We start from the raw sequence: 12044 nt of genomic DNA, 5'->3' as shown, positions 1-12044 counted from the left end.
TCCTTTTGTCCTCCATTCCCATTGTCAGAGTGTGGAGATGACCTTTTCTTCTCCTCCCTTCTCTCTTTCAGAGTCGAGGACAAGCTGTTGCTCCGTCCCTGTGGACCACTCCCTCTCTTGTCTGCCCCCCCCCCCCCCCCTTTCACCCACCTGTTGGAGCGATTGTTGCTCGGACTGTATTGTCTCAAGTGTTTTCTGTCAGTCAGGAGGCTCCACGCCTCTTTCTGTGGAGCTTCGTCCACGCCTCCTCCTCTCTCTCTCTCTCTCTCTCTCTCTCTCTCTCTCTCTCTCTCTCTCTCTCTCTCTCTCTCTCTCTCTCTCTCTCTCTCTCTCTCTCTCTCTCTCTCTCTCTCTCCTGCAGGGTATAAAACCCAGCCAGGGTACTGAGCAGGGTTTTTTTGGGGATCCTCGGGCGGCGAGACGAGGGTCCAGCAGACGCAGAACTTCCTGAAGCTTCTCTTCCGTCAGCAGGATGGACGGAGGCGTGTGTGTGTCTCTGTGGTGTGAGGAGGTGGAGGACGACCAGATCGAGGACCGGGGCCGGGGCGAAGCCGGGGGCCCCCCCGGGGGCCCGGCTCGGCCGCGGGCCGCCTGGGACCCGTCGGCGTCGGGCCCCCGGGTGATCCAGCGGCTGCTGCAGGTGGAGCGGCGCTACGCTCCGTCCTCGCTCTACGTCCGCCTGGTCCAGCGGGACCCGGAGCGCCGGGAGGAGCTGGCCAAGTGGGCCCTGGAGGTAGGACCCCCGGTCCCCCGGTGTCCTGGTGTCCCGAGAGACGGGGGCGTCATGTCGTGTCCCTCCGTCCTGCAGGTGTGCTGCGCCTGCGGCTGCGACGAGGCCGTCTTCCCGCTGGCCGTCTCCCTGCTGGACCGCTTCCTGTCGGCGTCCCTGTCCGTCCCCGGGTCCCCGTCCTGCCTGTCCGCCGGCTGCGTCCTCATCGCGTCCAAGCTCACCGAGTGCGACGTGGTCACTGCCGACGCGCTGTGCGCCGCCGCCGAGTACAGCTTCCTGCCGTCCGGCCTGCGGGTGAGTCCCATCAGGTCAGGCGCTTTCTCTCTTTCAGGCCAGTTTTTGGCCCACGGGCCTTATGTTTGACGTCTGATTTCAGGAGATGGAGCGCCTCATCCTCTCCACGCTGCGCTGGGACACCGCCGCCGTGACCCCGCAGGACTACCTGCCGCACCTCCTGGCGTCGGCGGCGGAGCAGGAGGAGGGCGAGGACCCTGAGGAGGAGCGGCGGCTGCTCGCCACCCTGCGGAGGCACAGCGACACCCTGACCGCCATGTGCGCCTGCGACTCCCGCTTCCTGGGCGCGCCGCCGTCGCTCGTGGCCGCCGCCGCCCTGACCTGCGCGCTGCGGGGGCTGGACTGGCGGGGCCGCGCACGGCCGGCGCTCAGCAGCGACGCCCTGGCTCAGCTGAGCCACACCGACCCGGTGAGGACCGGGGGGGGGGGGGGGGGGCAGAGGACGAGACAGGAAGGGACAGGAAGAGACAGGAAGGGACAGGAAGTGATGGGAAGAGACAGGAAGGGACAGGAAGGGACAGGGAGGGACAGGAAGGGACAGGAAGAGACAGGAAGTGAAGAATCCAGGAAGTGGAGCTGGTTTAGGAGGAATCCAGAGGGTTAGGTTCAGTGTGAGGTTGGGGTTTAGAGTTAAGGGTTATAAGGGACAACAAGTCAGCTCAGATATTTGTCTTTCTTTTTTTTTCTTTGCGTTTCTTTCCGTTACATTCCAGGTTTTTTGTTTTTATTGATATATTTTCCATTTTTTAGAATCAGAAAAGGTTTATTGTCGTTACACAACCGATAATCCAAATTCCCAGGACGTCCCCTCTTTATATACAAACATTAACAGGAAATATTTACAGTGATAAAACATGAGAAACACATGAGGTGTTTGTGTAAAGCTGTGTGTGTTTTTTCCCGGCTTCTCTGTGTGGTTTGTCTTTGTGTTGGATTTTAGATTGTCTTTGCATTTACGTCTGCTGTGTTCTATTTCAGTATCCTGACAGTTGCAGACTAGATATATAGACTTACGATATTTCCCAAATCAAAGCATAAGCAGCACCAGAACGGTTATAATCTTCATTACATGGATAACGGATTCTAATAATCACACAATATTTCATAATGTGGAAAAATGTTACAAAGTCACTCACAGCGGCCGTCCCTCTGCAGGTGGTGCTGCAGTGCTACAGTGAGCTGATCGAACAGGCGCTCAGGCAGCGGCTGAGGAGCGGCCTGCAGGGACCGGCGGAGAAGGGCGAAGAGGTGGAGGACGAGAGGCCCGGGACGCCCACCGACATGAGGGAGATTGATTTCTGAACACTGAGTCGCATCGAGAGTGTGGATCAATCAAAGTCATTTAAGTTTTTCAGTCAAACTGATATACATTGATTATGACCTCAAGCCCCTCTGGATATGTTTCATACATTCTTCTCAGTTTTTTAAGATTACTTTATAGTGTGATTGTTAATTTATTTTTTGCTGTATTTATTTGTGACCAACATGTTTTCTATGTGCCACAGTTGATTATCTATTCCAATGGTAGGATTAAGTGTTATTTATTCTGTTTATTTATTATCATGTGCAATTGTGAGCTCTGTTTTTTAATGCTTAATGTTTTTTATGTTAATTTATTCCAGTTTGCCATAATTTTGTGTTTATGAAATAAAATTACACAGAAATATATTTTTCAAAGCAAATAAAAAACTTTAAAACTTTTCTGTTTGTGTGTTTTTATTTTTACATATTAAATAATGATGGGTTCAAGTGCATATCGTAAACACCATGCATGCTTGCATTTCAGTTTTTTCCTTCTCATCTGTGGAATCATTAAGAAAGGGTCCGAGTTAGATTTTGATTTGACAGAGTAGATAAGATTTATTCAGTGATCAGTTTGGGTGAACCAATAAACTAAAAACTATAGGGAAAATATTTGTTTGTCGAGATTTGTTTTAACCACTATATGCAGACCTTTACACTTAAACAAGTCATTTCTACTTTAATAATAACAATGACAAATCCCCTTTTAACAGTGATAAAACACAGTTCAATACTTCGAAAAGGAAAAAACTTCACTCGACCTCCAAACGAGCGAGCAACCGTTTTTGGCAATAGAAGATTCGTATTTCCTGCGTTCCTGAACGCAGCATATTAAAGAGACGCCGCAGGCTGGTGACGTCATTTGTCTGCGACGCGGCTCCGGATCAGATCTCATAAACAACCGTGCGGTAAGAAACGTGATATTTAAAAGCTGTATTTAATATTTCGGCCGGTTTGAAGGTAGGAAACAATGCTGATCATAGATCCGGAGCGCGCTGCGTATTTTACCACTTCACATCTGAACCCAATATTCGCAGTCTGTCGATCACGCGCATTAAAAAAAAAAAATCACAGATAAAATATCCTCCTATTCTAGTAGGGATTTTATTTTTTTTATTTTTATCTGTGCAGTGTTACAGGTCGATTGTGTCCATCATATTGTGTCCATCACACAAAAGTACCGAACAGCGACATCTGTCCTGAGAGGTTTTATTCTTGTAAATGTTAGCTAACCAGCTACGTGCGCTCAACCGTTACATCAAAGTAGTGATAAACATTATTTTCTTCACTCCTTATTAACCGACGTCTGCTCAGAATGTGTCTTTACCGCAGACTCCACTGAAGAAATGTGACATGACTGATAATCAAAGTAGAATTCATCCAAACGGAGTGAGGCGGGATGTGTCCGGTGTTACGACTCATCTGGTTTCCATGCTCGCTAGTGACAGACTTCCTCTGGCGTCTCTACTTACTGCAAGTAGCAGCAGATGCTAAAAACCAAGCTGTCAGTGGTCACAGGTCGATCCAGCTTCAGTGCAGTGGAGGGGACTGTCCACTGTCGGTGGTCACAGGTTGATCTGGTCTGAGCGTCATGAGCGTCATGTTGTGTCTGGTTCTCTTGAAGGAGGATGACGTGGAAACCCGGCTGGCTGCTTCTTCTCTGCCTCTCCGCCGCCGTCCGCTCGGTGCCCATCGATCGCAACGGAGGCAATGAGGAGCCCAAGGAGGAGGCGCAGGAGGAGAGCATGGTACTCGCCCACTTGGTTTGGTTTGGCCTGTTCTGTCCCTCTGCTGTGGATCGCCTGACCTTTGACCCCATGCTGCCGCAGGACACCGGCCTGTACTACGACCGGTACCTGCGTGAGGTGATCGAGGTTCTGGAGACGGACCCCCACTTCAGGGAGAAGCTGCAGACAGCCAACACTGAAGACATCAAGGTGGAAAATCATTTTTTAGATTGAAATTGAGATTAGCTGGTTGTAATCTGACCTCTGGGGTGTTTTTGTAAAGAAGAATCAAACAATAACAGAAATGGTTTAAAGGAAAAACTCCCCTTTAATGGGAAGAGTTCTCTCTGTTGTCCTGATGAAACCACACATGTGAGCAGAGAGCAGATTAACGTGGGAGTAGACACATGTCCAGATGTTTCAGACAGACACCATCGACACATCGCTGTTCATCAGCCCGTCTCTCTGCCTTGGGTTCAGAACGGGCGCCTCAGCAAAGAGCTGGACCTGGTCGGCCATCACGTCAGGACGCGCCTGGACGAGCTGAAGCGCCAGGAGGTGTCCCGGCTCCGGATGCTGCTGAAGGCCAAACTGGACAGCACCAACACGCAGAGTGAGTCGGCCTCCCTCCGCCACAGCGGCGCCGTCGCCACGGAGAAACACTAACCCCGGAATCCTGGGTGCAGGCCTGCAGATGGACCACGCCTCGCTCCTGAAGCAGTTCGAACATCTGGACCCGCACAACCAGAACACGTTCGAGGCCAAGGACCTGGAGCTGCTCATCTCTACGGTACTGATGGAGAGATCAAGTGTCTGTACAGCTGAAGAACACTGAGGAGTTACCCTGCCAGTCACTGCTGAGGGCAAAAAAACCCAAGTAAAAGGAAAAGAATAAAAACCACAACAAGAGTGCTGCTAGGGTTCTCCAACCCCCTCGATCTGGTCTCAAAGGCTCATCCTGTGCCTGCTAGTCCAAACTGAGGGGAAATAAAACCAGGAAGTGACTGTCTGATTGAAACCCGATCCTCTGTCTGCTTCCCGAAGGCCACCAAGGACCTGGAGAACTACGACGCCGAGCGGCACGAGGAGTTCAAGCGCTACGAGATGCTGAAGGAGCACGAGCGGCGCGAGTACCTGAAGGGGCTGGACCAGGAGAAGAGGGAGAAGGAGGAGAAGAGGATGCAGGAGCTGAAGGAGAAGCACCGGCAGCACCCCAAAGTCAACGCCCCGGTGGGACGGCGCTCCGCTCGGGACGGCCGGCGGTTACGCCACTCGGGGTTTTGACTGTTTTCCTGTGACCGTCAGGGAAGCGTCGCTCAGCTGCGGGAAGTGTGGGAGGAGACGGACCGGCTGGATCCCCGGGAGTTCAACCCCAAGACCTTCTTCAAACTGCACGGTACCGGTCCGGGTTTTACGAAACGCCGCCTGACCCGTGAGTCTGGGTTTGAAAGTTCTTCTCTTCCCCTTTCAGACACGAATGACGACGGCGTCCTGGACGAGCAGGAGCTGGAGGCGCTCTTCACCAAGGAGGTAAGCCGGCCGCTCCGGCGCTCCGCCGCTCCGCCGCTCAGACGCCAGACTGACGGCGAGCGTCTGCCGCCCCGCAGCTGGAGAAGGTCTACGACCCCAAGAACGAGGAGGACGACATGATGGAGATGGAGGAGGAGCGGCTGCGCATGAGGGAGCAGGTCATGAAAAACGTGCGTCCGCCGTCCCTCCTGCCGCCGCCGCTCGCTCGCCTCGCTCGCCTCGCTCACCTCGCTTCCTTTACGCTCCCGTTTCTCTCAAGGTGGACACCAACAAAGACCGGCTGGTGAGTCTGGACGAGTTCATCAAGTCCACGGAGAAGACGGAGTTCAATAACCCCAAAGAGTGGGAGGTGAGAGGTCAAAGGTTAACGCTGCTTTACTGCAGCCTCTCTGGTCAGACCAGACGTTTTCATGATTTTCCACGAAATAAAATCAGTCTGGAGCCACGAAGCGAGCTGATTGGAGGAAATTAAGAAAAATGATGGCTAGAATTTAAAAAAATGGGTAATGATAGATTCAGTTTAGATCAATTTTCTTCCATTTTTAGATTTTTTTTTTCCTTTTTTTAAATGGTTTTTCCCGCTTTTGCCATTTTTCTTTTAAACCGTTGTTCTGTCTTATTTTTTTATTAATCTTTATTAGTTTTCTTTTTTCCCCTTTTTTCTGAAAAGAGAAAGCCATACCAGCACATTTGAATCATTTCACTTCTTCCTGTTCATTTTTTTGGGAGTAATTTTTGTATTTTTTCCTGATTCACAGTAAATCCGTCCTTTGTGGCCGTTTGGTTTCACCTTCTTTGTCTGTTTTTACTCCGATGAGACCAGTTTTGAAAACCAGCGTGTGTGTAAAATAAAAGCGGCCGACCCCTGGCTGACCTTTGTGGCCCCGCCCCCTCAGACCCTGGACGCCAAGCCGCTGTACACGGAGGAGGAGCTGCAGCAGTTCGAGGCGGAGCTGCGGGACCGAGAGGAGGAGCTGAAGCGGCGGGCGGAGACGCTGCGGCAGGAGCAGGAGCTGCTGAGGGAGCGGGGCAAAGCGCTGGAGGCGCAGCGGAGGGAGTACCAGCAGGTAGGCCCAGGCCCCGCCCCCGCCGCTGATCCGCCGCCCGGGCCGCCGCTGATCCGCCGCTCGCTGTTCCAGGCCGTGATGGAGATGTCCCAGAGGCAGAGGGAGCAGCCGCCGGCCGACGGGCAGCCGCCGGCCGGGCCCAACGGCGAGCTGCTGGCGCCGGAGCACCGAGCTGAAGGTGAGAGCGCCGCCGTCTCGCTGCTGGACTCGCCCTCAGGGTCAGGTCTTCACTCTCTCTCTCTCTCTCTCTCTCTCTCTCTCTCAGAGCCCCAGGCTGCAGCAGACGTCCAGAATCAGAACAACCTGCCTGCAGAGCCGCCACAGAACCTGCCTGCACACACTTAGAGCACACACACACACACACACACACACACACACACACACACACACACACACACACACACAGAGGCCCCGTTTACACTTCGTTTTAACTGAAAACGCGTCGTTTCTGGATCATGTGGGAGTGTGGTTCTCCTGTACGACCAGCAGAGGGAGCGGTTTCCCAGCATCCTCTGTTCACACGCAGACCGCCGGACGCTGCGAACTCCAGGAGTATTCTCTCCGTCGAAGTGTCTCCTCGGCGCTCGGGTTGCGAGCGTGAACCCAGAGAGCGCCGCGTCCCCCCGTTTCCACGGAGACGGAGCGGCTTTCCAGAAGCTGCGTCTTCAGTGACGCCGAGCGCCGTCGTCATGGAAACAGACCCCCGAAACACAGCGAGAGGTTTCCGTTTTCACTTGATGTCCGGGTAAATGGGGCCAGAGAACACACACACACACACACACACACACACACACGCCCCGGCGCTCCGCCGCTCTGGGCTCTTCCGGTGGTCTACATTAGATTCCGTGTCACTGTTTCATTCGTTGATGTGAAGCTTTAATTCGAAGTGTCAAAACCACAAACATCTCCAAATAAAGTCCTAATTTAAAACCTGTCACACACACACACACACACTCTCTCTCCTGGTGTGTTTCTGGTCTCTTCCTGTCTGCTTCCACGGTGTTCAGACTGGTCTCTCTGGGAACTTCGTCTTTTCTTTCACTTGTTTCTGGTTTGAACTCGTCACTCTGGGTTTTTTTGCGTCTATTTGTTGTTTCTCCTGTTGTCTCTGGGTCTCTGACCGGTCCTGGACCTGGACCTGGACCTGGACCACGGGGTCCAGCTGCAGGCCGTCCCCTGCCCTCCCCCAGCCTGCAGCAGCCCCCCTCTGATGATGGTCCTGGTTTGAGTCTCTGAGTCTCTGGAGACGCTGGTCCGTCTCGACTCCCAGGAGGACCTGCTGAGACCCGGACCCGCTCAGGACATTCCTATCTGCATTCCTGCGACCCGCTGACCCGTCCTGACCTCCAGACCCCCCACACCCCCCCTGCTGCAGCTGCCTCCTGTCAGTCTCCCCGTCTCCTCTCTGAGTCTCCAGGAAGTGGACCGTCGCCCAGCAGGTGGTTTTCTTGCAGGTATTTTATATTTTCCAGCTTTGCTGAAGCTCTTCAAACGGCTGCGTCTCTCAGGAACAACAGTTGGATTTTTTTTTCGTCTTTTTTTTTGACACAACAGAAAAACCAAGAAAGTTTCAAACATTGAAACAACAGATTTTATTAAACATTCTGATATTTCCTGTTCAAGAGCTAAAGTGTAAAACCAAAAAGACGAGTGATTTATTTAGAATATAAGTTAAATTGAGTGAAGCATTTTCTTGCCATGGTGTTCTCGTTTCAGCAGTACTTCTCCAGACTCCAGTATTTCTCTCTTTAACCAGGAAATTAATTTCAGATGCATCTTTTTAGCTGAAATTCACTTAGAAAGTGTGATTTCATCTCAGTGTTTCTCGTTTTCTCTGTGAAACAAATGAAAGCTGTTAAAATGAAGGGATGCAGAGGCTGAGAGCGGCTGGAGGGAGGGAGGATCGGACGGGTGGAGGTTGAGTGAAGCTCTGGACTCTGACCGGGAAACTCTCGCCCTCCGGCGTTCTTTGTTCCTCTGCTGGAGGCTTCTGCTCGTCCTGCTGGACGCTGAGGCTCCACGTTGTCCTCTACGTCTTTGTCCGTCCTCCATCCACCCAGAGCAGCCTCCGCAGCATGATGCTGCCTCCACCGTGCCCACAGTGAGAGTGGAGTGTTCAGGGCGATCTGCACTGCCAGTTATATCACACATCTAATAATATGTAATATAATATGCTTAGAAGCAGGAAGTGTTGGCATTTCACCATGGACGTCAGTACAAATAAACACAACACTTCCAGGGTGGAATCTTTGAATGCAGGGAATCGCAGTAGAACGCTTTTCCAAACACTGGTCCTCACTGCAAATCAGGCGTTTCAGAAAAATAACTGTCATTTATCTTCACACCAATCAAAAAGAAAGAACTACCTTTGTAATGTATCTGTTGTGATTCGGTTAGGTGAACTTTGTTTTTGACAATACTGAACTTCAAAAACACAAATATAGAAAGTTAAGCAAATATTGAAGTTCACAGTGGACAAATTATTGACATTTTTCAGAGTTACTAAGACTAAAATACAGCTAAAACAACAGAACGGTGATACATTTAATTTACAGGATACAGCTAAAAATGAGGGGAAGCTTCATGAAAGGTGAATTTTGGTGTGTTTTTGCTGATTTCTGTGGGAAATGGGTCTTTTGGTCTCCAGCCTTCCTGCTCTGGACGCTGCAGTTCTCGGCCCGCCCGCTGGGGGGCGCAGCTGCTTTTCAGACGCCGGTAAGTTTGAATAAATCCCGGCTGGATGGTTTTTCCGGGTGTGTCGCTGAGTGAAGGGGTGAGAGAGGCAGGGAGGACGGTTTGGTGGAGGAGATGGAGGAGAGGAGGATGGAGGGATGGATGGAGGGATGGGTGGAGGATGGAGGAGAGGATGGAGGAGCCGGTGCAGCTGTGTCTTTAAGAAGCAGCATGTTGAGGAGGAGATGGAGACGAGGTCAAGTCAGAAGGGAACAGCAGGAAGGAAAGCTGCAGCCGGCTTCACAGTAAAAACACTGAACCCTTCAATAAACAAACATTTTATCTTCTTTATCATTTATTTGACACGTCAGACTCATTTTCAATGTGGCTTTTATCTGATGGATTAAAAAGGGTTTAAAAAAGACACTGAATAAACTGGGGAAAAGGTCCTGAAGTGACTCGAATTCCATAAAGAAAAAATACAGACAGAAGAAACAAAACTGCTTAGAAAATAGTTAAAATATCTAAAATGTCCTTCCTTCCTGGGACCTTAAGACTATTTGCTGAGTTTTGGTTGATTTCCTGCTTTCTCTAGTGATATTACTGTTAAATCTTGTACTTAAATAAAGCTTATTTTATTTAATCCAGTCTTATTTTTTATGGGATTTTCAACTGTCTCTCCTGTGTGGAGCGATGCTTAAAGGAAATTCTCCTCTGGGATTTTTAAAGCGTTTCTCTTATGTTTTAAATGTTGGAATTGTCTAAAAAATGCTGAAGAAGGATGAAACTGCAGACATTAAATGTGTATCGTCCTAAACTGTAACTGAAGTTCCATAAATGGAGCACGAGGCACGGTTTGTGTTTTTTTTTTTTTTTTGAGAGTTTTTCAGCTCCAGTTTGCCTGATTTGGTGGAAAAAGGTGATTCGGACCCTGATGACCCCTGGCAGTGTGGTCTGAACTCCCTGGTTGCTGGTTCAATCCCCATCTCACTCCGCCCACATGCCAAAGTGTTGAAGAGCACAACGTCCAGTGGAGAAAACGGATCCTTCAAAAGACTGAATGAACCGTGTTTTATTGTGAGCGCGCGCCCCGGATGCGCCCCCGGTGCGCTGCGTGCGTCTTGACGCACAGCTGAGCCGCGCCGCGCCGTCGCTCCTCGAGCAGAGAGAGAGAGAGAGGAGGGAGGGGATGGGGCAGGCTGCGAACCGGGCTGGAACGGGGAGAACCTGCAGCCCGCCGCGTCTCCGGTGCCGTGATGGAGTGAGCCGCGCCGCGGCGCGCCTTCCTGTCCGTTCCCCGCCCGGCATGGAGAGGGTAAGGCCGCGGCGGCGCGTTCCAGCGTCCAGCTGTTTTTATGGGTGGGTGAGGGAGGGGGGGTGGAGGCCGGGTGGCGCGCGGGGGGGCAGGAGGGTGTTGATGGGAAATAGACGCCTTGCAGGCGGAATGAAGCCGAAGCGGCGCGTCGGCCGATTTTTTTTGCGACACGGACTCGAACCTCGGCGCCCCGAGCAGCCCGCTGCTGCTTCACCTCCTGATGAAATCCGCTTAATTAGGCCCCGAGCATCATTCACGGGATGATTGGCACCTCCCACCATGATGTGTAGCGCGAGGCTCTCCTGCTGCCCTCAGCGCTCCGGAACGGGCCGTTTCTGCCTTTAGGGCTGGATTTCATCCGCTGACCGACCCGGGGAGCCTCCGGGAGGCTTCCGCTGAGCCGGGGAGCCCGGTCCCTCCCCGGCCATTACAGTTCATGATGACACCCCCTTTTTTTTTCCTCCATCCCCACATAAATGTAAGAAACAGCGCCGCATCTTTATTCCCACCTGCAGGCCTGAGCATTGTTTTTTTTCCGGCTGCCGGCGGTGAGAGGCGCCGTTCACGACTCATTTCCGTACATCATGCGCACTCATTATTACCGTTATGAGTATGGACGCTGGGATACATAAAGCCAGAGACGCGCACAGATGGATGGATGGATCCTCCAGACGTTCAGTATCGCGATGAGAGAGAGAGAGAGAGAGAGAGAGAGAGCCCTGCTGCTGCTGCTTTTCCTTAAAAGTGACACATTTAACTTCATTTCCATCAATATTGTCTCAAACAATCCCAAACAACAGTCCTGACTTTACCTCGAGAGCTTTTTAACTTGAATATGGAGCAAAGTAGGCAACTTTTAGAACTTACCCGAGTCATTTTAGTCTGGTATATGCAAGTTTTCACCACTAGGGGGTGTATTGAGTCAAACAGAGGCTGCATGGTGTGTGTCTGTTTTCCAGTGACAGTACACAACTTTAGCGGTGTTTTAGGTTCCGGAGCATTGCAGTGTTTTCTGGGAGGGTTCCTGCTCTCCTGCATAATCTGAATTAAAATGTTTCGTCAAACCAACCAGGAAGTGACTCAAAGCGGCCATTTTCAGCAGAGGCAGGACAGATTCATGTGAGGCTCCAGACTCGTTAACCTTTGACCCATCCCCCTTCCTGCAGCAAATGAACCTTCCGTCACCCAGGTCTGGTTCCTTTTGCCTAAAAATGATCTTTCTTCTGTTTCCAGGTTCGTCTCGCGTCCCTGTGAAGCCTGGGCCAGGGGTCAGAGGTCGCCCACCACACCTGTGCTTCTCCCTTTGACCCCTCACACCTCACCCCCCTACCTCCCCCGCCTCCCACCTCAGCCCTCACTCTGAACCCCCCCTCCACCCCCCTCCCACCCGGATCCACAGATCTTCA

General features: G+C 51.7%; 2 protein-coding genes across 3 annotated transcripts; both read left to right on the top strand.

Annotated features, from left to right (window-relative positions):
* The first annotated feature begins 472 nt into the window (after window positions 1-472).
* ccndx (cyclin Dx) lies at window positions 473-2407 on the top strand. The gene is made up of 4 exons (XM_030089607.1): window positions 473-733; window positions 809-1024; window positions 1107-1433; window positions 2180-2407. The coding sequence occupies exons 1-4, from the start codon at window positions 473-475 to the stop codon at window positions 2324-2326; spliced, it is 951 nt and encodes a 316-aa protein (XP_029945467.1). The 3' UTR covers window positions 2327-2407.
* Window positions 2408-3182: 775 nt separating this feature from the next.
* nucb1 (nucleobindin 1) lies at window positions 3183-7608 on the top strand. 2 transcript variants are annotated; one of them, XM_030089589.1, is made up of 14 exons: window positions 3183-3234; window positions 3951-4074; window positions 4156-4263; window positions 4534-4666; window positions 4740-4843; window positions 5098-5283; window positions 5359-5449; window positions 5525-5583; window positions 5661-5753; window positions 5843-5932; window positions 6480-6650; window positions 6723-6828; window positions 6916-6997; window positions 7028-7608. In XM_030089589.1, the coding sequence occupies exons 2-13, from the start codon at window positions 3955-3957 to the stop codon at window positions 6993-6995; spliced, it is 1341 nt and encodes a 446-aa protein (XP_029945449.1). In that variant the 5' UTR covers window positions 3183-3234; window positions 3951-3954; the 3' UTR covers window positions 6996-6997; window positions 7028-7608. The 2 variants fall into 2 exon arrangements, with proteins under 2 accessions (XP_029945449.1, XP_029945448.1); XM_030089588.1 differs by having other exon boundaries at window positions 6916-7608.
* The last annotated feature ends 4436 nt before the right edge of the window (window positions 7609-12044 follow it).

The sequence above is a fragment of the Salarias fasciatus genome, chromosome 4 (genome assembly GCF_902148845.1).
Source record: "Salarias fasciatus chromosome 4, fSalaFa1.1, whole genome shotgun sequence".
Classification (NCBI taxonomy): domain Eukaryota; kingdom Metazoa; phylum Chordata; class Actinopteri; order Blenniiformes; family Blenniidae; genus Salarias; species Salarias fasciatus.
The sequence above is the reverse complement of the archived record's forward strand: the minus strand, read 5'-3'. Positions and strand labels throughout refer to the sequence as shown.